Genomic DNA, 21,945 nt, shown 5'->3' on the forward strand with positions numbered 1-21,945 from the left:
ACACATCTTGGAGCCGGCCTTTGCCTTGGCCCTAAGCTGCAGGGGCTGACAGGCAGAGGGCTGCCTAGGTTGGGTCAGAGAAGGCCAGACAGTCAGCCAATCACGGGTGCAGGGAGGTCTGGGAGGCGGGCAGAGGGAGGGGAAGGGGAAGCAGAGGAGACTGGGAAGCGGAGCACCACAAGGGGGTCTGGGGCACAAGGGGGCATCACTATAGGCCGCAAGGTGGCAAAATGGAGTAGGGGGTCCCTGGAGCTCACCTGGGATCGCCGTGCTGGTAATGGCATTATCCCACGGTGTAGCTGCAAACCCCCGAACAGAGTAGGCCTGACTGTCCAGTCACGGTGGAGGGAGGTCTGGGAGGCGGGCGGAGGGAGGGGAAGCAGAGGAGACGGGGTAGCAGAGCAACACGAGGGGGTCCAGGGCGCATGGGAGCATCACTATAGGCCACAAGGTGGCAAGATGGAGTAGGGGGTCCCTATGTAAAGACTGGAGGGGAGGTCTGTACTTCCGCTCTCTATATGGTAGAGGAGAGGCACAGAGAACCCCAGCCAAGAAAATCTATTGTTGGTAGCAATGGACGAGCAATCAAGGCCTAGCTTCTCAGGAGGTGATGCAGGCTGGTTCTTAAGTACAGTGTAGTCACCAAGCCCCCACAAAGGAATGTCCACACACTGTATTACTGAAAACAAAGTCTTTATATAATTAATATTCAAGGTTATGTACACTATCACAAACAACTCACTTTGTGCTCAGAAAATCTACAATGGCAAATATATACAGTTCTAAGTGGTACCACAATTATTATCAGATTTCATTAAAGTGCATCAACTGTACTCTGGTTAAATGTCACACAAATCAATTAATAAAGGTAACCAACACTAGACATAGGAGGAAAGCAGCTGGTTAGAACAATTGTCAGAATACTGGTCTCTACCGTTAAACACAGTTCTGTGTGGAAATCCCCCACCAGGGCAAATAGTAAAATAAAGATATAACACAAGCCCAGTCCATATATTGTTCTATAACTCTTATTTCCTTCTATAATGTTTCTACCCTCCCAATGTACCTGGTGGAGCAGAGTTCAGGGATCCTTCTTGAGTGACTCCCTTTAAAGCAGGAGCCACGGATCGTTGAGAGGCATCGAAGAATGCGAACTTGGCATCGATGGCATCAATGAAAAGTTCGAGGGTTCCCAAGACCACAACGTTGATCCAGGCGGTGCTCGTCGGCGACGTCCTGCGAGGATGAGGTGTGCGGGGCACCTCGGCGTTGGATAGTTCAGGACCGTAAAGAGTTTCTGAAGAACTGTGGCCCAACAACGGCGTTGAGTCGTAAAAATCTTTGTGGTCTTTGGATGGCGTGAAACCCACTGGCGGATTCTCCTCGGAACGTCGGTGTCCTCGACTTTCTCCGGTGAGATAAAGCGGTCGTCGGTGCGGACAAGGGAGTCCTTCGATTCAACAGTCTTAGGCAAAGGAGCGGACGGCTCCGGTCGTCGGTGGCACGGCGTCAAGCGGTCCCCTCTTCTGGGCAATACGGCTTCAACGGGTCTCCAGCGGTTACGGTGATACTCCGAATCCTGGTCGACGGCAATGGACTTTGACAGCGTCGATGTCCAGGTGCTTCACTTCGTTCTCCTCGGCGGTCCCCTTCTCTGGTCGGCAGCCTTTCGAGGGTCTGTCTTCCAGGGAGCTTTGGCGAAGGTTAGCAGTGCTCGATGGTCCCTTGGAGCACGGGAAGAGGTCGCCTAACCAGGGCCTCTCTCGGATCAGTCCTCGACGAACTTGGCAGCTTTCGGATCGGGTCGAAGCAAATGCAGCAGCAGTTCTTCTTCTTCTAGCCGGGCGTCGAGGGTCAGCAGTTCCAGTTACTCTTCAAGTGTAGACACAGCTTCTGAACAATTTCCAGTGGTGAGAGGTCCCCAGATATACTATTCTGTCTCTCATCCACACTGCTGGGTCACACTCAGAAGCCAATCATACAGAAGGGCATTCATGCTGTCAGTCAGCCAATCAGGCATACAGTGCATTCAAGCCATACTCCTCCCTCTCAGACACTCACAACAAGGAATGTGTATTGGGACAAGTACCCAGCCATTCAACACTACACACTGCTTTGATACCAGTTTCGGGCAGGGCTGTCTCAGTCTTTGTCTCTCATACCAGAAACCAGACACCCACAACAAGTGCATATTGGTCACACACACCATTCACCCAGGTCCCACCCACAGGTTGTACCCACAACATACAGTCACTGGGAAGGCTCCAGCCAGTCTGGCCTGGACTTCACAACAACACCATAAATGGAACTTCCACCCAACAGCCAGTCAGGGGGAAGGGGCAGAGCCAGGGATTCCCAGGACTTTGGGAAAACAAGGTAACAGGCAGTAGAAAGCAAGAGGCCACAGGGGCCATCTTGTTTCCTATCAGGAATCAACTGATTCCAATGGCAGGGCATGGGTATCCCAAAATAGAGGATACTCAGAGCACCTGTCAAATTCAGCATGGAGCTGCCACCAGCACATACCCTGCTCTGTGGGCCACACACAGGTGCCCAAAAACAGACACTAGGGGCACAGGGTTGCACCCTGAAAAGACTGGAGGGGGGTGTCTGTACTTCCGCTCTCCATATGGTGGAGGAGAGGCACAGAGGACCCCAGCCAAGATTCTCTATTATTGGTATGTGGTCGAGCAATCAAGGCCTAGCTTCTCAGGAGGTGATGCGGGCTGGTTCTTAAGTACAGTGTAGTCCCCAAGCACCCACAAAGGAATGTCCGCACACTGTATCGGTTAAAACACAGTGTTTATACAATTAATATTCAAGGTTATGTACACTATCACAACAACTCAAGTTCTTAGGCAAACGGCAGCACGGCGGCTCCGGTCGGCGACAGCGGTCGTCGACAGTGGTGGACAACAGTCCGGACGCTTCTCCTTGGGATTCTGCAGCAGTCCCCATCTCGGGTCGGCAGCCTGTCAAAGGTCTGTCTACCAGGGAGCTTTGGCAAAGATTAGCTGGTGCACGATGCTCCCTCGTAGCTCGGGAAGAGGGCGCCTTACCAGGTCCTCTCTGGGTCAGTCCTTGGAGACACAGCAGCTTTCAGATTGATGAAGGAGAGCAACGGCAATTCTTCTCTTCCAGCAGAGCTTCAATGTTAAGCATCAGGTTTACTCCAGTTTCTCGTCGTAGTGGACTTCAGCTTCTGAACACTAATTCTAGCAGTTAGAGGCCCCCAGATATACTAGTTGATCTCCCATTCATCCCGTTGGGTCACACTCAGGCAACCAATCGGTCAGAAGGGCATTCATGTAGGCAGGCAGCCAATCAGGTGCATAGTGCATTCAGGCCATTCACTTCTCTCCAGACACTCACAACAAGTTATGTGTATTGAGACAAGTACCCAGCCATTCAACACTCCACACTGCATTCATACCAGTTTCGGGCAGGGCTGTCTCAGTCATTGTGTCAAACACCAGATACTAGACACCAATAACACAGAATGCATATTCGTCACACAGTCCATTCACCCAGGTCCCACCCCGAGTGTGAACCCTCAACATACAGTCATTGGGAAGGCTCCAGCCAGTCTGGCCTGGACTTCACAACAACACCATATATGGAACTTCCACCCAACAGCCGGTCAGGGGGAAGGGACAGAGTTCGAGCTTCCCAGGACTTTGGGAAAACAAGGTATTAGGCAATAGAAAGCAAGAGGCCACAGGGGCCATCTTGTTTCCTATCAGGAATCAACTGATCCCAATGGCAGGGCTTGGGTATTCCAAAATGGAGGATACTCAGAGCACCTGTCAAATTCAGCATCAAGCTTCCACCGCCTATACCCTGCTCTGTGGGCCACCCACAGGTGCCCAAAAACATACACTAGGGGCACAGGGTTGCACCCTACCCATTGGTGCCATAAGGGTATCCCATGGGTCTGTTCACCAAAACCAAAAGAGAGAGCTGCACCGCCAGGAGTCCCACATGAACTCCTGTGTGGAAAACATGACAACGCACGGGAAAAAGCAGTAAAGTACAAGGATACAGAGGGCCTGTCCCTCCGATGCATTTCCAGCATCACACACCCCCACCCATGGGTGCCATAAGGGTATCCCATGGCTCTGTACACCAAACCAAAAACAGGAAGAGCTGCACTGCCCGGAGTCCCACATGGACTCTTGGGCAGAAAACAATACAGAACACAAATGAAAAAGGACTATAGGACAAGGACAGGGAGGCCCTGTCCCTCCAATGCATTTCCAGCATCACACCCTGCAGCTCACCTGGGATCGCCGTGCTGGTAATGGCGTTATCCCACGGTGTAGCTGCAAGGCCCAAAAAGAGTAGGCCTGACTGGCCAATCATGGTGGAGGGAGGTCTGGGAGGCTGGCGGATGGAGGGGAAGAGGAAGCAGAGGAGACGGGGAAGCGGAGCAACATGAGGGGGTCCGGGCGCATGGGGGCAACACTATAGGCCACAAGGTGGCAAGATGTAGTTGGGGGTCCCTGCAGCTCACCTGGGATCGCTGTGCTGGTAATGGCGTTATCCCACGGTGTAGCTGCAAACCCCAAGCAGAGTAGGCCCACTGGCCAATCACGGTGGAGGGAGGTCCGGGAGGCGGGCAGAGGAAGGGGAAGCAGAGGAGACTGAGAAGCAGAGTAACACGAGGGGGTTCGGGGTGCATGAGGGCATCACTATAGGCCACAAGGTGGCAAAATGGAGTAGGGGGTCCCTGCAGCTCACCTGGGATTGCTGTGCTGGTGCTTAATTTGTGGGGGTATTTGCCAGGGTTACACTCTGCCACTTATTTCTGAGCCCCGAAACTTATTGTCTCAGACTCAGATTATGAAGTAATGATAGCCAGAGCATCCATCAACCCCAATGAGCAGGTGCAGGCTGTAGATGATCTCTAAATGTGTCGACACTGTGGGGAGCAGCTGTGGGTGGTGGCAGCAATGGTGGGGAACTGCTCGCCTGCAGAGTCACAAGCGTGCTAGAAAATATTCGGGCCCTGACACTTATTTTCTTACATATTAAGCACTGCAGTCGGTGTTCCATACATGTAACCTAATGACTTACCTGTAACTGGAACTAAGCAAAGTTGAATAAACATGTTTGCAAGTGGCTGGAAAATCTTTAGAAAACAGTAACTGAAGGAAAACAACGCATAGTTTAAACATCACTCCACCGCGTACAGTCCACTCAACAATTCACACCCTCACCACTGCATGACAGATAGACCTGGACCAGAACTAATTAGGGTTAGGGAATCACCCAGACCCCCATTATGGGAGGCACAGCAAACACAACTCAAATGGCATATATAAAGCAAAGCAGAAGCCTCAGATCACAGGACCTCCACTGGCCCGGAATGGCCGGACACAACACGCACACACAGGTGAAGGCATGCCAGCGGTCATGGTTGCGAATGATTCTGTGGAACCGACACTCAGATGTGCTCTGAAATTGCACTGCAACACATTGCGCAAATGCCAAGCGGGGGCCAGATTACAGAAAATGTACATTGGTGCAATTTCAAAGTTGCACCATGTTAGCACTATAGCCAAAACCATTAGGGCCCTGCTAGAAAACCTTTGTACCATGGCAAGTGCAATTTTGCATGGTATTAACGCGAGGGCAAAAAATCCCGTAGTGCAAAAAACATATACGTTCAATGCATTTTTTAACCAAGGCAAAATGTGCCCTACTGCTAATACCATTCCTTATTAATAGTAGGGCAAACTTTGCTCTGCAGTGAAAATTAATTGAAAGAATATGTTTTTTCTCCCAGGGGCAAACTTTGCCCTAGTGCCAATACCATGCAGAATTGCACTTGTCATGGTGCAAGATTTTTCTAATATGTCCCCAATGTTTTTGACACTAGGCCAGACTTTGCCCTTGTGCTAATACCATGCAACTTTGCACTTGCACCAGTGCAACGTTTCTGTAACAACCCTCTCAGTTTGCATAACCCGCCTGACCATTACTGAAACATTATGAGTTAAAATGCTGTGCAATGCAGTGCTGTGGGATCAGTGAAAACGGACATCCATTGTCAGTGCCCACCCTCAGTGAGGTTTGTCCATCCAGAGTTGTGCCAGGAGCGGAGGTTCAGATGTCTGTCATCTCGATTCTGATGGAAAAAGAGGGTCAGCTTATGAGTGAAGAACTGGCCTGCTCTGTTCTTTGCCATCCAGTTGCACTCGTTTGATGTGTGTCAAATGGCAGTGTTCATTGGTGGCCTGCCATTGTTGCGCTGCCGATTGTGTGGGCCCGGATCGCAACAGCTGGAGAAGTGGCTTTTTTAAAGTGGGAAGCGAGTGGAAGTGTTGATGTGTCATTTATATAGCGCTTTCGTCAAAGAGATTTACAGAGAGCATATTTACATACAATATCATTCAACCGAAGTTTGTACTCATTTTTTGACCTCGCAAGGATGAAAGGCTGAGTTGGCCTTGTCAGAATTCGAACCAGCGACCTGCAGATCACGCACAGATCGCAGCGGTGACCGCTCAACCCACTGAGCTATCTTAAGTGGCAAATCAACAAACATTTGCTGGTTTTTCGCCGTGTCATGGACTACCGACATTTGGGCCTTCTTAGTGAAGGCATAGAGATCACTGGCTGCCTGAGGCATCACGCTCACAGTGGAACCCAGGGAGCAGTACCTAGCTCACTTCACTGTGCAATAGTGCGTTTCACTGTGCAGAGAAGCTGTGTAGAATGCATATGCATGCATTGTGCAACAGTACTGTGTGCCTCGATGAAGAGATGTGCAACACGGCATGATGTTTTGGTTCTGCGCTGCAGGAAAATGTTGGCAGGTTGTGTGAGTACAGAAATGCTGTCACTACATTCACTAAAGAGCTGTCAACATTGATACCACACTCCCTCTATTGGAGAAGTGTTTCAGTAGACACTAGTGAAGGAATATATGGCCCTGGCCTGGGACCAGTGAAGGAAACCTGCCTGATCTAGCTCTGCACTGTTTAGGCAAAGCATCTGGCATGATAATATTTGGGGTGTAGATATAAGTTATCACCAGAAGTTAAAATACAGTACAAACAAAATTTTATCTCCAACAATCTTACCCAAAATCAATTTTTTCAGAAAGTGAAAAATCTCATAGGTATATAGTGGGACATTCTGAAGAACCTGCCCATAAAATGTTGAATACCCCAAAGGACATTGAGACTCTATTTTTAAAACATTTTTTATTTTAAATTGTTTTCACATTCTTTTACTAAAAAATCTTACATCCTTCATGTGAAAGAAAAAGAGACACTCGCGGTCCCAAAAAGGATCCTGAAAAAGGAAAGTAAAAGGAGCAAGAGAGAAAAGAAAAGTTGAGATGAAGACAGAATGCAATGATCTGTTTTTAAGCTTTCGTAAAGTCAATGTTCTGCAGGAATTGAGTCACCGCAATAGTCTTGTGCATTCTCTGTCCCTCCATTAGACGGTTCCACCAAGCCTCCTCGTCGTAGTGAAGTGTATCTCTAAACAAATGTAGCATATGAGTCAGTCTCTCGTTCTCCAAACCTAAAAAAATCCAAAATGAGATGTCTGATGGTTTCCTTTTGTTCCTTCTTGTCACAGTCCGACACAGGTAAGAGGTCGAGATCCCTCTAATGGCTCTAATTTCGTTGGTAGCGATGATGTTCAAACGAGCTCTCATAAACGTTTGCCGGGACTGACGGTTCGAAAATGATCTGAGGTAAGGTCTTGTATCGTTCAGTTTCCTGCTGACCAGTAGGTGGTGTGAGACTGACTTGTACACTAAAGCAGACTCTTGGGTTTTTATCCAATCCCGTGATTCCAGTTCCATAGTCACCTTTGTTGGGTTGTTTATGAGTTCAAGTTCTGAAGATCCTATGTCAATCAGGGTCAATCAGGGTATCCCTGGCTTTCTGTGCCCATGATTTTAAAAGGCTTGAATTCAGATCATGCAATTCATAATGAATGATGTTGAGAATTTCAAGGCGGTTAGGAATTATCAATTTTCTAAAGAGGCTTAGGTGGTTTCTGTCTCTGATAGCGCTTAAGGATGAGATGCAGAGTTCCCTTTGGATCAGGACCATTGGAGTTGATGGTGGAAGATTCAGTAAGCTCCTCCAAAAGAGACTTTCGAGTTTCTGCCATAGATCGTCCGGAAGATTTAAGAAGGCCTCTGTTCCGTATAGGATCGCAGGAACAACTTTTGTTCTATAGAATTGAATAATCGGTTGTAAAGAAAATTTACAAAATGTTCATTCGCTGCTCTTAGCCTGGGCTAGTAAGTGCTTTATCTTCTCCCACAGTTTTTGCTGCATGTTCTTATCTGTGGGGTTATTACTTAAAGTGACCCCCAGGTATTTAAATCCTTCCACCATCTGAATGTTGGCTCCCTCCAGCAGTTTTTGATATTTAATTTCCAAGTTTCGTATGTAAGCGCTCAGATTGTCCAACTGCCTCTGAAGGCCTATTGGAGTTTGGTCTAAGATGATTAAATCGTCCACGTAGAGAAGACGCAAAAACTTTGACCCACCCAATTTCGGCAGAAAGGATCTGACCTGAGGCTCTGTGTCCTTAAAGTCCCATAGATATGCACAGAGCAGGGTCGGCACCAAGGGGCAGCCCTGCTTAACACCTCTCGATGTAGAGATCGGTTTGAAAATGGTTCCTTGTTAGTTTAATCTGACAGATATTGATGTTTCGGTATGAAGAGCTTGGATTTGTTCCAGGATGGAATCTGGACATTTGCTTCTTTTCAATTTTCCCCAAAGAAGCTCCCTGTTGACCTGTCCAAAACCTGGACCAGGTCAATGAATGCCACGTAAATTGGGGGTCCTCCGTTTTTTGTTTACTCCTTTAGGATGTTAATTAGGAGAATATTAACCAGGGTTCCGAGGTTTTTAACAAAACCTGATTGAAATGGATCGGTAACGTTTGCGCCTGCAGCCCAAGATTGAAAAAGGTCCAGTAGCGAGGATCCATAGAGCTTGCCTATGACGTCTAACAAGGCTATTGGTCTGTAGTTCTTAGGATTGTCCCTAGGATCTGCCTTGTAAATTGGCACAATGGTTGCTTTTTTCCATGAGACAGGTATTGATTTTGTTTTTATGATTCTATCAAAAGCCGCTTCAATGAACACCGCCCATAGTTCCGGGGCTTGCTTCAGATGTGCGTTTGTTAAATCATCCGGGCCCGGTGCTCTTGAGTTTTTCAGTTTACGAATTTTTGTTTCAATAGATGTTACGTCAATAGGTAACATTCACGCCACTTCTGGGTTAGACTAAGGATGTTGATACTCTTCTGTTCATCAACGCAGTTGTATAGTGAATTTGTCATACCGTTTGTATGTGATTTTATTATTCACCAGAAGCCTCTTGAATGGCGACCATTCAACAACTGAAAAAGCGCTTCAGCGTCTGCTTGGTACATTACCGCTTTATGTGATTTTAACCAGTTCTTATAGGTCTTTTTCGCCAAGACTGCCGCCTGTATGTCCGTTATGAACTTTGTTTTCTTTGCCAGACGGAGAATTTTCCTCAGGTTCTTCCTCTTGTCAACCAAAACTTTGTTATATGTGTGGCTACGACCAGTCGAGTTAGATTTTAAGTTCTTAACCGAGTGCCTATACAGGTTTAGGTGTTGAACAAAGTCCGGAGCAGAGTGAGTTTGGTTTAAGTCGCCCACGTCACTGGCTTTAATTTTAAGTTTCATTCTACCCCCGCATTCTTCAATTTCAGACAGCATCCACCTTCTCGTCTCCTGAGATGAGGTCCAAGTGAATTCCAACAGGTTATGGTCACTATTTATGGTGGAAACAACTTGAAATTTAGTAATGTGGCTACGGAATTCACCATTGACAAAGATATGGTCTAATGTCGCACTTAAGTTGCCTTTTTCCCAAATTGGAATGAGATCTTCGTTCTTTCCTCTTAAAAGATAGAGGGTCACCATATCATAAACCTTCATTGTTTTTGCAAGCTTGAGTCCTCTCTTGCTAGCCGCAGTTTCCAGGCGACACGTTGGTGTTTCTTCTGTGGCGTCTGCGAATGCTAGATTGAAATCACCACATATTATCAAATTGGCCGAATCGTGTTCCTCCGAAATTTTCTGAAGAATGAGGTTCATTTTGTGTAGAAAATGTTCATCGCTTTGGGCCACGGGGTTCCAGTAAGAGTTAAGTATGATGATCTCTGTTGCGGTGGGGGGGGGGGTCAGATGATAAGAACTCCCTTCCCTCTTTAGTTGGAGGACTTGAAAAAATAAAGACGATTCAATCACCTTTATAACTTGCAGATCATTGTATGACCTTATCAGGGTCAAAAGGCCTGACGATGGACGCCCAAAAAGGCCCTTTGTCTCTGGGGCCAAATAGGTTTCAAATCCATCCATGTAAGGTTTATCCCTCAGCCATGTCTCTTGGAGACATAGAATATTGTAATCACCCAGGTTGACATGCGAGGGCCTCAATAAGTGATCGAAGCCTTTTATATTCCACAAGCTAAATTTCAGCGTAGTGGTCTTTCTGTTAGAAGTCACTGGTAGGTCATCAATGACGAGCCCTTCCTGGAGTGGCTAACTTCGGTTTCCGGAGTCAAGGGCTCTCGAGATCCAAGTCCATTGCATCCCTTCCTTTGGCACAGCTATTTCATTCTTTCTGTGGGGGTTGACGATTTCACCCTGGTTTCGCTCATCTTGTGTGAAAGTTATCGTCAGTTTCTTCAGAGTGCCTTTGGATATTCGATCCATGTTCAAATGGCTGACATGTGATTTAATGGCATCTGCTTCGGGAGGTTTATAAGTTCCTGACGTGGACTTGTCGAGAAGAGCACGTTCGGCTTCCTTGTCGATGACTAAGTCGACGTCTTCGTTTCTCTTGGTTTGCAAGTGATCGCTACCGACTGATTCGTTCCTGCCGGTTCTTCGTCTGCTGGAATAAGACGTTGTTTTGTGTTTACTGTGAAAGTGCTCTGAGGAAGCTGTCTTCAGTTTAGGGGTCAGGTTGGAATCCGAAAACCTCTCTTTAGTGACACTTTCAGTTAGGTCATAGCCTAAAATAAAGAAGCTTTCCACCGCTTGCAGGATTAGAATGCGCACCACCAGAGAAGGAACGTGTAAATAGACATGGGCCAGTTTGCCTTTGAACCCGAACTCAACAATTTTTATGTCCTCTGTTCTAATTACTCTTAGTGAGGGTGTACACTGGAACAGAGCCATGATGTTCCTTCTATTAAGGATCACTTTGTCTGAATTTTCTATTGACTTTAAGAGAACATTTCTTTTACTTTTTATTTTGTCCCTATAGGTGAGCCTTTCCTCCTTGTTTGCTCCGTCTATTATGTTTGACCTTCTGGGGTCTTTCAGGTCCCTCCTTTTCTAGTTGTTTTGGGGATGTTTTGCATCATGGGTGATTGACCAGTTCCTTCCGACTCTGGGGAGTGAAGCCCTATACTTCTTACTCCATTTGGCTTCTGCGTGGCCAACAGCGGCTTCCTGGTTGATGGGATTGTGGCTCCTTGAGTCCACAAAGGACCAGTTCTTCTGATGCATTATGTGTGTCGAGATCCCTTGATGCAATTAAAGCGCCTTTTCCCTCCTTTCGGCGAGAGACATGAACGGTGCGGAGTGAGAACTCAGTTCCACTTTGTTAGACTCTTTGGGAGATTCTTGTGAAGGTTTGTTAATCGCCCCCTGACAATAGGGATCCGACTCCAGGTCTTAAATTAAATGAACCGATAGGTTCGTCAAGTCCACAGATTTGTTGCCTGAGTGTTCCATCTTTTGGGATCCTGGTGTTTGGATTTGAGTCAAGTCGACATGAATGATATCTAACGTAGGTGTTGCAGGCAGTTTTTTTTATTGTCTCTTGTTTGTGCTAGGACAGAGAGCGCCCTTTCATCTTCACTTACGTCGGTCTGGTCGACAACTGAGTTGTCAAGTGTTGAGTTCACCGCAAAAGTTACACTCCTTGGTACTGATCCTTTAGCGTTCATTAACGGCCTAAATGCTGGATAATTGATGTCTTTAGGAATGTTCTGGTTCTGTAGTGGGTGTGGGTGCACTTGCCCAGTCTCGGCCATGTTGGGCTCCCCAGTCAACTTCAATACGACACATCCGCTTGGCCTTGTTTTTTTTAAATTTTGCTTCATAAGATTTGCGTCTTTGTCATCAGTTATCCTTTTTTCCCTGATGTAGGTAGGTGACAATGTTTGGGGAGCACTTTTCTTAATAGTTTTCACATTGCATTTACTTGGTGGAACCAGATCTGCTGTAGAAATGTTGTTTGATGTTAATGTTTTAGGCGATTTCATATCCTTGGTCGATAGTGTTTGGTGTTTGGGAAGATCTTGATGATTGGATCAAGTTTTCGGTTTCAGTACTTTGATCCTTTTTGTACCTTTGATTGCCTCACTATTATACAACACTTTATTGTGTTCAAGTTCTTTTCGATTCTCACATGCCGTAATGTATCCTTCCAAGTATGTCATTTTTGTATGTATCATTGCGATGAGTGTGGAATGGTCTTTCAGAGTGTCATTGATCCCTTCGTAGAGTTTTGAAAAAGGCATCAATGCAATAGTGATAGTTGACATCAGGGCCATAAAGTCTGTTTTTTTTAAGCTGAATCCTTCTCTGACAAATCCGACAGTCTTGATGAGGGTCGTCTTCCTGATGATAGATGTGATGATATGTTAACAGAATCCAAGCTGCTGCCCGTTCTAGGCAAGAGATCGTTAGGTACACTTTCCAAGTGCCGCGATACATCTTTGGTTGCAGGTATGTTCTAATGAGCTGGATCTTTCAAAGTGACATCCTTAGTTGAGTCCACTGGAAGAACTGTCTCCTGAGGTTTCTCCATGGCCACTAAGGGTAGCTGTGTGTCCTGCACACTGTTCTTGTTAGCCACAAGAACCTCATCAGAACTTTGGTTTGTTGAAGGAGTACTAGTACCAATGCTGGTTATGTCATTCAGCGGCAAAAAGGACAGAGGTTGCTTTTGAGAGGTCGGCTTGTCCACAATAGGTTCTTTAACTGTGGGGTCCCGAGCCACCTCTATGCCTTTTACCCCATTAATCCATGGGTATCCTGATGTGGGTTGACGTTGTTGTTTTCCCGACAGGACTCCGATAGATTTGCGATTTGTGACTGAGAGCATGGTCGCTTGTTAGACAGCACTTGCTGGTTATTCCTTTCCAAGTTTGAGCCCCCCACCCCCAAGAAAAAACTTGTGGGACCACCTGGTTCCACGTTGGAGTCACATCTGCTCCTTGTAGTATTTCCACGTCTGATAATTGACTGAGAGCGAGGCGCTCGTCGTGTTTCTTTTTTAAAAAGAAGTGGAGGAGCTCGGAGTCTTCGGGTATGTACTTTGGTCTAAAATTAATTTTTTTGTAGATTCTTGATGATTTGGCATCTTTCTCTGTAGGTCTATGAAATTGCTCCTTTTCTTTCAGAATTACCGGTAAGGATCCACGTGATTTCCCTTTTTTAATCATTGATTTAACTGTCTTCTTTGTGTTTAGACGGTTATTTCCTGAGGACTGTAGTGTTTGTTTTATTGGTAAGGATGTCGAGTTTAAACATTTACCAGATTCCGTAATTACATCAAAGATTTCAGTATGTTCAAAGACGTTGTTCAAGCCTACCTCTATAAGACTTGGAGCTATGCTTCCATTTTCCGTTGTTTTGGGGGGAGCGTGAATATCAATTGACACATGTATTTTGTTAAAGCACTGTGGGACCGAAACCAAGGACGATGATGGGTCGCACACTCCCAGCCCCACAGTGCCCGGGCCTCATGCAAGCTTGGAGACACTGGCTCAACACACGACCCGCCCACGGGGTCTACCACTAGTACCTTAAGTTCCAGTCGATTGTCCCGTGCGGACTCCACGTTAGTTGCAGCTTTAGAGGGAGGGGCCAACACTGGGTCTCCCGCTGTAGAGGACTGAACTTGGACAGGCGGAGCGCATCACGCAGCTCGCCGCCGTCCCTGTCCCGGACCGCCACCCCACCCACCTCCCTACTGGCCTGTACAACTTCACCAGACTCACAGGGGTGGGCTGACGAGTCACAGTACCTAAGGACCGGCTCACTCCCCAAGGTCTCCCCCAGGCTCGAATAGCGTGGGACCCACGGACAGAGGTAGGGGGGACACACAGTCACAAAACTGTGGGGGTCTGAAGATTCCATTATTGAATTCGAAGATATGTCATGCAACAAGATATTCATGTCAGAGTGTTTGAGGTTTTCACAGTTGTTGTCTTACCTCCCGTAAAGATGAGGGGGCAGGTTTCAGGGGACTTTGGTGCTCCAGACCGTTGTCTGTTTCCCCTCGTAGACGCATCTCTGCTGCACACCGTAGGTTCAAGTGTCTAAACTCCCCGGGTACTGGCAGCTTGCGAAATTAAGCTCCACCCTCTGTGATGTTGGCCTTTTCCTCTTCCCGCTACGAGCCGCACAGCAGAAAACAGCTGCGCCCTTTACACCACCGCGGGCTTCACGCCTCAAGGGTCGCGCTGTTCTGCTTTTGAAGAGGTTCCAGAAGGCGTGGCTTGGATAGGTCACGTGATGCTTGTCACGTGACAGGTCAGGAAGCTTGCTGCAAGGACCCACTCGCTTCAATCGCTGATGGCTTCAGCCGGCAGTCTGACGCAAGTTGGAGCAGTACTTCACCTCCCCAGAGAAGGCAGGATGAGTAAAAGTTCAGTTTCACTTTGTTAGTTTCACCAGTTTCACCAGCCGCACAGCAGAAAACAGCCGCAACCTTTACACCACTGTGGGCTTCACCCTTCACTCACTTTATAGAAGAAAAGGCTGTCAACCCTGTGATGGCTGACACCTTCTTCCGATTCAGTGTCAATCCAGTATGGGAACCAATAAACCCCAAATATTCTACATGCTCTTTCTCAAATCCAATATCTCGGTTTAGCTTGCAGCCACACAATCGCCCCAAAACCTCTGATATATGATTCAGTGTTGCTGATCTTATGACAAACTTATATATCAAAATGCCTCTAAATGGACTATTATTAACTGAATTAAAATGACAAGGACTATGGCATCCCTGAACCTGTGGGAATGTATACCGCCGAAAGGGCATCAGGCAATACTTGTAAGGTTTTAATGGGGTCCAAATGGTGGTTTTTCAACTCATCGCCAGATCTTATGCAGATAAGCGCTTTGCAGATCTAACTTAGTGAAGCTCATAACACCTTGACTGTTCTCCAAGATGTCACTCTAATAGTCCACACAGGGGTGCAAATCTAATGTCTTATTGATCAATAAATAGTAAAGACCCTTCCAGTGACTTTGTTCAAATAAATAACCCCATTATGTACATGCACCTGTAGTTAAACCTCCAGTTTCTCCTTCTTTTTTTCGACAAAGTATATTCAACCAAATGTCACCACAGATCAAGGTGACCAGATGATTGCACAATGATGCTGCCCGTCTACAGGACGAACATGACACGTAGGTTTCTGGAAAACATCACAAAACATATGCTACTGAGCTAGGTAACAAAAACATTGGCATTGCCCAGTTGCTCTACAGGTCTTCCTTTTCAGCTTATCAATACCCCGTCTTAACCAAAAGCACTCCTCACAATGAGTACTCAATATGTGCATTTCCTCTGTAAAAATGAATTCCTCCAAACCTTGCGGAACATTGAGGAAGTATTCAAATCAAAGGGTAATATTGCCTTATAGTTACCCAGTTGAGCAAATGATCGTCCTATTTGGCCTTTAGCTTTCCCAGAAGACTGTCTTATTATTGGCAGAGACCACTTCCACCCTGTTGCGTCTGATGACAGTTTTAATTGGAGGGGTGTAATTGTTTGCCTCGAGTATGCGGTAGCAAAGGATCCAGAGCCAGACAATCAGGGTATTAGGATGTGGGATCTCCCCCATAGAATTGTTTTTCAAACAGTGGGTTACAATGGCACATTTTACAGCACACTTGCTGTAAAAAAAAAAAAAGTGGGGAACAAGCCAAAAAGATGAAATAGGTCTAGTATGGTAGCAAATGAACAGATCCAATGGGTGCAAATAACAAGCATTTCACAGGAACATTTTCATGATGACTTTGCCCACAATCTATGCTACCATAAATAAATGTTCATGCTGACTGTGCCCATATATGTCCCGGCAGGCTGCACCAATATTTCACAGTGTTACCATATAGGAACATTCTTCTGTTGACTTTGCCAGTAAGAAATGCCACACCACAGTAAGAAAATATACCTAGACTGCTTGCACCAAACTAGGCATGTAACAACACTTATCATGTTTTCTTTACTCTTGATGCCTAGTAATAAATGCCATTCCACAGTTAGAAAACATGTGTTGGCCAGTCTTGACATGTAACAACATTCATGTTTGCTTTACCCTTCAGGCCAAGTATAGAAATGCCATGCCACAGTTAGAAAGTATGTCCAGACTGGCTGTAACAACATAAGTCAGTCTACAACCTAGTAACACTTTTCATGTTTGATTTACATTTGATCCCCAGTAAAAAAAATACCATGCCACAGTAAGAAAGTATATAGTGACTGGTTATACCAATATCGGACAGGGTAGCTACGTAATAACACTTAACATGCATGCTTTACCCTTCATACCCATTCAAAACTGCAATGCCACATGTACCTTCCCAACCCCTAAAGTTTGAGACCCGCTCTGCGCTCCCTTTGACCCACTCGCTCATATGACACACAACTCATTCACACATACATACATAAAACATACGCTCTCATTCACTTGCGCAATACATGCTATCATGCACCTGAAAAATGAATACAGCATTTATGAACACACATACATAAAAACTCGCACACAAACACACACACGTGGAAACATTCATACCAGCGCGCACTCAGACCTCCCCCCTTGAATGCACGCACCTCCCCCCTTGAATGCACGCATACAACATAAAAACAAATGAACATGAATTTAACACTTCACTTACTTGCTCGTACAGTCATCACACCACCGCACAGGAACATGACCGGATGGCCCGCCTGCCCTCTCGACAGAGCATGCGGACTGACAGTAGGGTACCTCTCCTGTCAGTCAGCACATATGCAATTAGCTTAATAAAGAGAGGGGGCGGGGAATGACTTCCTATGCCCCGTCGGCTCTCATTATCAAGGCTTCATATTTTACTGAGTGCAATCCAAAGGGCTCCCCTTTGAAAAAGGAAAAAAAACGTAGCAGGGGAACGGTGCCCTGTGTAGAGGCAGGCAGCAGAGCCCCCAGGGCAAACATACCACCTGGGTGGACTGTGCTACCCACAAATGTGATACTGCTTTTGACTATGAGCCAAAGTGCAAACCAGTAGAACAGCAAGAGATGTACAATGCGTGCACATCTCTCCATCGAAGGCAGGGGGCAGCACCCCCTCACATTAAGGACGGAGCGGCCACTGCTTCCAGTTTCTGAATACCTCAAAACGGCAGCCTCAAGATAACACTGGCGCGCGACAACACCTCCATTAACATCCACAAAGAGCCAGCACTGCCTGCATCTGTTTGTTTCGCTTGATTAGCCAGGCCCTCATTCATCACGTGGGTGCGTGACTTTATTTCCCAATGCCTGATTGGGATGATCAAAGAAGGATTAATCGGGTGGCAAATTTGGCAACATTGCAGACATAATCTAAGTAACCTCTGCCACTTTTTCTGAAAACTCGCAGAGAGCGCCATACTGAATCCAGCTGCATCCGCTTCACCGAACAAGCAGAACTGGACGAGGTCAGGACTGAGGCAACTACATTTAATAGGAACCCTCAGAAGCACCATGGGCGCCCCGAAACATGCTCTACCGCTCACCTTTCCTTTTATTCTGAAGGTAACTAATCTGTAAAATGAACTCAGTCAGAAAGTAGGAAGACACACCATTCTTGCCCCTTAATTGTTCTTTAATACGATGCATAATAAGTTCCTTCTACTTACTTGGATTACAATGTTACTGTGCAGGATAGGAAAGGACTCCCACGTTACCGTGCCAAACTAGGTCCTGTAAAATCTCCATCCGATAACCATCCAATCAGACACACATTGATGGGCCTTTTACCCAAATTGACCCGCACAAGCAGCAAGGAATTCCTTAAGCCTGCGTAGTGTCCTACCACATGCGGCATTAAAAGGGGTATCCACAAAGGTTTCCAATCTTTCAGACGAGGCAATCACTCATAGGGATGCAACCCCTCAGGCGGAAAGTACCAGGCTGGGGGCTACCCCCACCAGGATCATAGGTGGGAATTCCCAACATATGAGCCCGGAGCACCCCTCGGGTTGAGGAGGACTTGCTTCATAAACACTCTACCATACCACGTGAAAGGCAGAGGGCATTGAAGCAATGCCCACCTGTCTTCAGGTAAATGATTCCTTAACTGGCATCTACAGGACCATAATGACAACCTTCTAGACCTCTTGGAATGGGCTGAACTCCCAAGTCACCTTCCAAGACCAAGCCTCATTAAGGGTACCACACAGCAATCAGCAGGCACGGCGGAACGCTGCTAAAGCCCCGTATAGCAAAGCTAGCCCGTCCGCCACGAGAACCAGCGAAACTGGAGACCATGCACGTGGCAGTGGAGTACAGTATACACCCCATTATCATAACATAGAAGAACGGCAAGATGGTGCCGAGGCGACAGAATGCCAGCCCCCCTCCACCAAGCTGGTCCCAACACCCAACCCTGCATTGGTGCCCATGAAGCATCAGGCCACCACGTGAACCGAATGACTGCGGCTGCCATGCTGGATGCGAAGTAAGTCAATGACACAGTGAGAGCTGTCACAATGTTGACACATTGCAAGGTGCAGGATAGGAACAGCACTAAAGAGGGAGTGGAAGAGGTGTCGGAGCGTGGAATCATGGGGGCGGAGATGCCGGTGGCCTGTGAGATTCATCAAGCTTGGGAGAGAGCTGTAAGGTATGGGTTACTTGGCCAGTAGGATTGTTCGGCAGGTTGAGCGCTCGCTGCTGCCATCTATGTGTGATTTGCAGGTCGCAGGTTCGAATCCCAGCAAAGCCAACTCAGCCTTTGATCATTCCGAGGTTGATAAATGACTACCAACGTTGATTGGGATGCCGATGATGTATGATGTATGAAAACTCTTACCATGTCTTCCGCAGACTACTCAAAACAACGCTGTTTAACTAACTCCACCCCACCTTCCTAACAGTTTTTTCACAACTGTATGTAAATAAGCACAACTGTATATAAACATGCATATATGTTCAGCACTGTATCTATATCTATACCATGTTTGCCTGTAACAAGTAAGAATGCTTTCAGCACCACGATGCCCCTGGGCAGATGTGCGCTATACAAATCCAAATAAATTAATTAAATAAATAAATGTAAATATGTTCTCTGTACAGCACTTAGGTGTAAGCACTATATAAATAACACATCATTATGATTACTTGGTGGAAGGTATGGGTTACTTGCATCATCTGATGAAGGGTTGCATTAGCCAGAGTTGGTGGAGGACAGCTTGATGCGATCCATGGCAGCTGAGTGAAAGCCTCGTTATTCATTGTAAAGTGAGACTGACGCTTTTGGGCTGAGATTTGGAACATTGAGTCACAGTGGAACTACTGGAAAAAGTTGTCTTTGATATATTCTAATGTTACACAGTCCTTCGTTCTTGTTTCTTGCCCACTTCTGCAGGGGCGCCCAGCCTGTGTTACATCCACGATGGAGACGGGGTGTGCGAGTCATTCGAGAAGCAGACCAGTGTCACGGACTGCGGGTTCTATACCCCAAAGGGATACGTCGACCAGTGGGCAGCCCAGGCCTACTCTTCACTCGAGGACCCCAGTAAATGTCCCGTTTCTGTGGTAACTGGGGAGCCAATCGCAAAGGTAAGGTTATGGCTTTTTACAGGTCATGCTGAGCCTTGTTTCCAGGGCTACAGGGAAACATCCATGGGTGAGGCGAGTAATGAGTAGCACCTAAAAATAATTTCTAATTACTCTATTTTAGCCACCTTTCGACATCTAATAAGCTTTACAGAAATAACTTCCATCATTGAAGCATCAAACGGTTGTTTACGCCGCAAATTCCACTTCTTAAATAAATATATTATGAGGCTCAAGGCCGACGTGCCGATGAGAAAGCATCAGCACCCTATTGTTATTAAATGAACCCCTCTTCCGCGCTGGAAAGCCCAGAGCCAGCACAAGAGCGGGGCACATTTAATTTCAATAGGGCACCTGCCGTGCCTTCACCCAACACGCCAGCTCGGGGGGATCTTGAAAGACTAAGGCACAGGGGGCTAATGGCCTGCCCTGACGAGGCGTATGGAAACCATGAATAACAGGGACATTCATTATGCAAAAAAACAGTGTGAAAGCTATGGCACATCAAGGTATTTAGATAATGGAATAGGCCAATGATTGAATGAACACTTAGGGGGTATTGTTGAGCTAGCCACAGCAATGCTAGCATGCGATTTCTTACAGAAAGTACATTGGTGTGTTTTTATTCCTGATACAAATCCTCTTTAGAGATGTTATTTAGGTAGTTAAGAAGTGTTGATACCAGCAAATTGCCATGACCAGAGCAGAAATACGTCACAGTGAGATGGAAAAGACTCAGGAGTCTTTTGAAACATAATTTGCCCATTTTCATCCCTGGAACACCAAATGGAATTGGATGAACAGGCAGCAGTAGTTTAGTTTGGTGTTAATAACAATCATTGTATTTATTGTTCATATATAAGAGCCGGTTAAGACTTGTTATACTTAAAATCAATGACATTAAATGTTCACCAGGCTCGGACTGGCCTTTAGGGCAATAGATCCATGGCCGAACCAAAAATGCAAAATGCTTGTGTGGGGCAGTTTTTTGAGTCAAAGTGGGGCACTTTTTCGGCCAATGTGGCCAGTTTGATGAGTTACTTCACTATGCGGCTAATAGTTTTGACCAGTTTTGTTGAATAAATATTCTTTAAAATGTACAATTTGCATCACATTTTATCAAAAACCTCCCCCTTGGCTACTATTCAAACAGCGTCACAAAAGGAAAGAATTCCAATTTGCAACTGTGGGCCACTTTTTCATTGGCGCCCGAGACCATTTTATGCCCTAGTCCGACCCTGGGTGCAGGCTCAGACTGTCATTCGGGCACTATCGGGCCTTGCCTTCATGGCGTTGCCTTGTCCGACTGGGGGGCATCCCCTGCCTGAGACGCTCTTGTTTAGTGGGGTGACCTGTTGGCTCGGAAGGGGCCATGGGCCCGTCTGGGCACGACAGACCAGTGGGCAGACTGGAACAGGCCTGCTCGAGCCCTACTGCTTTCCGATTGGGCCTGCTGGCTGGTGGCCAGGCCCGAATGTATGCAAATCTCGGGCAGAGCCTGACCTGACGGGAGAAAGAAACTGTGCTACAACCTGCCAAAGCTTCCCCTACACGTGTGACACGTGTGACAGGCAGCTCTGCAGACTCTGAGTGCTTCTGGGAGGGCTTGGTCTGGGTCAGGGCCTGCCTTCTCACCCTTGCTTAGCGGGGCTTCCAGAACAGGCCCAGCCCCTGCCCTTACGCATGCAATTTATACTTACCTGGCGGGGGAGAATCTGTGATTAGAAAGGCTGATCTCCCAGGGTGACGCTCATCCATTGCACGTCGGATTTCTGGACCTTTGCAACACCCCTAAATACGGGATACTCGACCGCAATATTTCTGGTAGCGTGGGACTGCGTTCACACTTTCACATAATTTATTGGTGAAAAATAGTAGTGTGCAAAAGAGTAAGTAGGTTGGTTGCACACAGAGCCAGACTCAGACTGGCCTATAGGCCCATGGCTAAACCAAAAACGCAAAATGCTTGGGTGGGACAGTGTTTTGGGTGAAAGTGGGGCACTTTTTTGGCCAATGTGGGCCAGTTTGATGAGCTACTTCACTATGCGGCTAATAGATTTGACCAGCGTTGCTGAATAAATATTCT

At 46.7% G+C, this 21,945-nt stretch overlaps 1 protein-coding gene and 1 non-coding gene across 2 annotated transcripts in view; both read left to right on the top strand.

Annotated features, from left to right (window-relative positions):
* The window catches only part of PAPPA2 (pappalysin 2), a 1,097,660-nt gene that overhangs the window by 698,105 nt on the left and 377,610 nt on the right, over positions 1-21,945 (top strand). The window contains exon 10 of the mRNA XM_069641146.1: positions 19,669-19,862. Within this exon, the coding sequence (XP_069497247.1) occupies positions 19,669-19,862 (194 nt within the window). The remainder of the gene's footprint in view (positions 1-19,668; positions 19,863-21,945) is intronic.
* Positions 21,552-21,715, top strand: LOC138565550 (U1 spliceosomal RNA). The gene has a single exon (XR_011301392.1). It is a non-coding gene; the product is annotated as a U1 spliceosomal RNA (small nuclear RNA).

This window comes from Ambystoma mexicanum, chromosome 1q (assembly GCF_040938575.1).
Source record: "Ambystoma mexicanum isolate Mex_15411 chromosome 1q, UKY_AmexF1_1, whole genome shotgun sequence".
NCBI lineage: Eukaryota > Metazoa > Chordata > Amphibia > Caudata > Ambystomatidae > Ambystoma > Ambystoma mexicanum.